Here is a 2820-nt window from a genome sequence, read left to right as displayed (position 1 = left end):
GCTCGGGGTGGTGGAGTTGCTGGTAGTTCGGAGTCGACATGAGATGGCATGTAGGTGGAGCAGTGTGGTATCAACCGTATCGTCGACTGTGGGTCTCGGTGGCATGGCGCAGTGGAGACTCGACATCTTATGCGCGGAGATGGACTCGCACAAGAGTAGGTAGTTGTCTGGCATCATGGTGGCGTTGATGTCAGAGAGACCTGGGAAGGTCGGTGCATCAGTTCTGCTCTGAGGATGGACCGATGGAAGATGGAGGTGACGGCCCTTGCAGCGTGCGGTGCTCACTGGGAGTGTGCCGGTCAGGTGTGGGGCCCAATCCAGGTAGTGGCTTGGATGGGACATCTGGCTTTAGATGCTAGGCTTTGGTGTGATGTCTGTTTGGTATTAGGCCCGGACATTCGGCACACCTTCATCAAGGGGATAGGAGTAGCAACAGCGTTGTCAAGATGGTGGCTTCAGGCTTATTGATGTATCACCTTGTATGGTCTTTGTGAATAATTAATAATATGGTTGCATGCATCGTTCAGATACAGAGGCCCGGGTACATCCTCCTTTTCTAAAAGAAGAAAAAACTACCACTTGCTGCAACGCACACCCTATAAGGCACCGCACCATGCAGCACCCAAGCTGTTTGTACAACACCAAGAGAGAGCACTTGCCAATCTCTCACTCGACCTAGCTCAGTGCATCCCATGGCCGAATGCTGCCTACTGCTCCTCCTCTTCTTCTTGGGGTTTCTCTTGCCCGAGGCGCACGCGGCTTTGTGCCACCCCGACGACCTCCGCGCATTGCCGGCAGGACTTTGCTGGGAACCTCCGCGTCGGGGGTGTCCTCCTCCATGCCATGTGGTTCGGCGTCGCGTGATGCAGCTGGGAAGGCGTGGGATGTGACGCCGCCAGCGGCCGTGTCACGGCACTGCGCCTCCCCAGGCGCGGCCTCATGGGGCCATCCTAGGAACCTCCCTTGCAGGACTTGCGTCGCTCGAGGAGCTCAACCTTGGCACCAACAGCTTTCACAACATCTCATGGATGCTCACCGTGTTGCGTGGGTGCCAGAATCTTACCACTTTGATTCTCACCAAGAATTTCAGGGGTGACGAGCTACCCGGCGATGGTATTACTGGTGGGTTCAAGAGACTTGAGGTGTTGTCCCTTGGTGAATGTGCTCTCAGGGGCTGGGTTCCAGAATGGTTGTCTCAATGCAAGAAAATGGAGGTACTTGATTTGTGCGGCAACCAATTGGTGGGCACCATCCGATCGTGGATTGGTGAGCTTCACCACCTTTGCTATTTGGATCTTTCAAACAATTCATTGGTTGGCGACGCACCTAAGAGTTTTGGCGCCGCTAAAGGGGTTGGGCATGGTTTTCACTAACATGCCATCATATGTAAAGCATAACAGAAGCACACTTGGACGGCGACTTAGCGAACTCCCAAATGTCATAACAGGAACCAACAACTGTGTGACATGAGGGAGCAACAATGTTGTATCCGGGAATGACAACACGGTCATATATGGGGAATGAAACACCGTATCTGGGATATCGGAGGCGAGGAGGCAAGCATATATATAAATTATTCCTTGCGGCCTCGCGCCTCGATGGGCAATTACAAACCATCTCTGCTGAGGTTTGCTTTATACTTTGCTTTATACCACGTCCACGTCTTGAATATTCTTCTTCCTCCTCCTCCGGCAAACCATGTACATTTTAAGATCAATCATATTCATAAGTATTTCATATGAGCTCCGCAGCTGCTGCATCCACGTACGCAGGAATGCCGCCGCCGCCGCAAACAGAAACAGCAGCGGCAGGAGGAGGTCGGAGCCGCGCCCGTCGCATAGCGCACCGCACCAGGGACAGCTGCGTGGCCGTCTTCTGCAGCACGCTCTGCTCCGTCCTCCTCGCCGTCATCCTCGTGGCCGGCGTCGCCCTCTTCGTCGCCTGGCTCGGCCTCCGCCCGCACCGCCCGCGCTTCACCCTCTCCTCCTTCTCCCTCTCCGGCCCGGGGGGACAGGGACAGGGCCAGGCCGCCTTCAACGTGTCGGACCGCAACCCCAACCGCCACATCGGCATCTACTACGACGGCGCCACGCGCGCCTCCCTCCGCTTCTACGACGCGCTGGTGGCCTCCGGCCCGGCCTTCCCCGCCGGCTGGTACCAGCCCAACATGACCACCATCTCCATCGCCGGCGTGCTCGACGTCGTCGGCCCAACGCCCGCCGACCCCGCCGCGTGGCACTCCTTCTCCGCCGCGCTCCACGCCGGGCGCCTCCCGCTGCGCCTGGAGCTCGTCTTCTCAGGCGTCCGGTTCAGAGTCGCCAGTGTGTTCCACTCGGGTCGGCAGAGGATGCATGTCAAGTGCGACCTGCTCGTCGGCGCCGACGGCAACCTGCTCCGCGAATCCGTGGGGACATCCTGCGACAGATACTTGTGAATTCTTCTCATGACTCATTACAATTAGTACTTACTCTAGTAGAGTAGATTGTTGTTGGAGGTCGATCGATTGTTGTCCGACCATTATCTAATTGCTCTTCCTTCCATGCATGCATGTATGATGCTGTTCGTTCTTTTTCTTTTTTCAACTTTTATTACTTAGGTAATCATAAAAGGATCAAAGTTTTTACTTCCTACACCAACTTTTCTGTTTCAAGTATATTTCGTCTTGTTTCTTTTTTCTTTTACGAAAAGATCAGATCTATTATAAAGATTCACTGGAAGTGCAAAACACCTCAAACAAATATTTATTACGTGCTTTGCAGAAATAGCAACATGAAGCGTTATTAGTGGATCATTCCGGGGAAGGGGCTCAACGCCCTCTAA

General features: G+C 54.4%; 1 protein-coding gene and 1 pseudogene across 1 annotated transcript; both read left to right on the top strand.

Annotated features, from left to right (window-relative positions):
* The first annotated feature begins 689 nt into the window (after positions 1 to 689).
* On the top strand, positions 690 to 1572 carry LOC119310785 (annotated as a pseudogene).
* A 202-nt stretch (positions 1573 to 1774) lies between these two features.
* LOC119310784 (NDR1/HIN1-like protein 2) lies at positions 1775 to 2624 on the top strand. Its single transcript, XM_037586408.1, has one exon. The coding sequence runs from the start codon at positions 1775 to 1777 to the stop codon at positions 2432 to 2434; it is 660 nt and encodes a 219-aa protein (XP_037442305.1). The 3' UTR covers positions 2435 to 2624.
* Positions 2625 to 2820: the final 196 nt, after the last annotated feature.

The sequence above is a fragment of the Triticum dicoccoides genome, chromosome 5B (genome assembly GCF_002162155.2).
Source record: "Triticum dicoccoides isolate Atlit2015 ecotype Zavitan chromosome 5B, WEW_v2.0, whole genome shotgun sequence".
NCBI classification, from domain to species: domain Eukaryota; kingdom Viridiplantae; phylum Streptophyta; class Magnoliopsida; order Poales; family Poaceae; genus Triticum; species Triticum dicoccoides.
This window is presented reverse-complemented; position numbering and strand designations above follow the sequence as displayed.

Bases quoted from the DNA above. Each gene is read 5' to 3' on its own strand.
- LOC119310784 (XM_037586408.1), top strand. From the start codon at position 1,775: ATGCCGCCGCCGCCGCAAACAGAAACAGCAGCGGCAGGAGGAGGTCGG.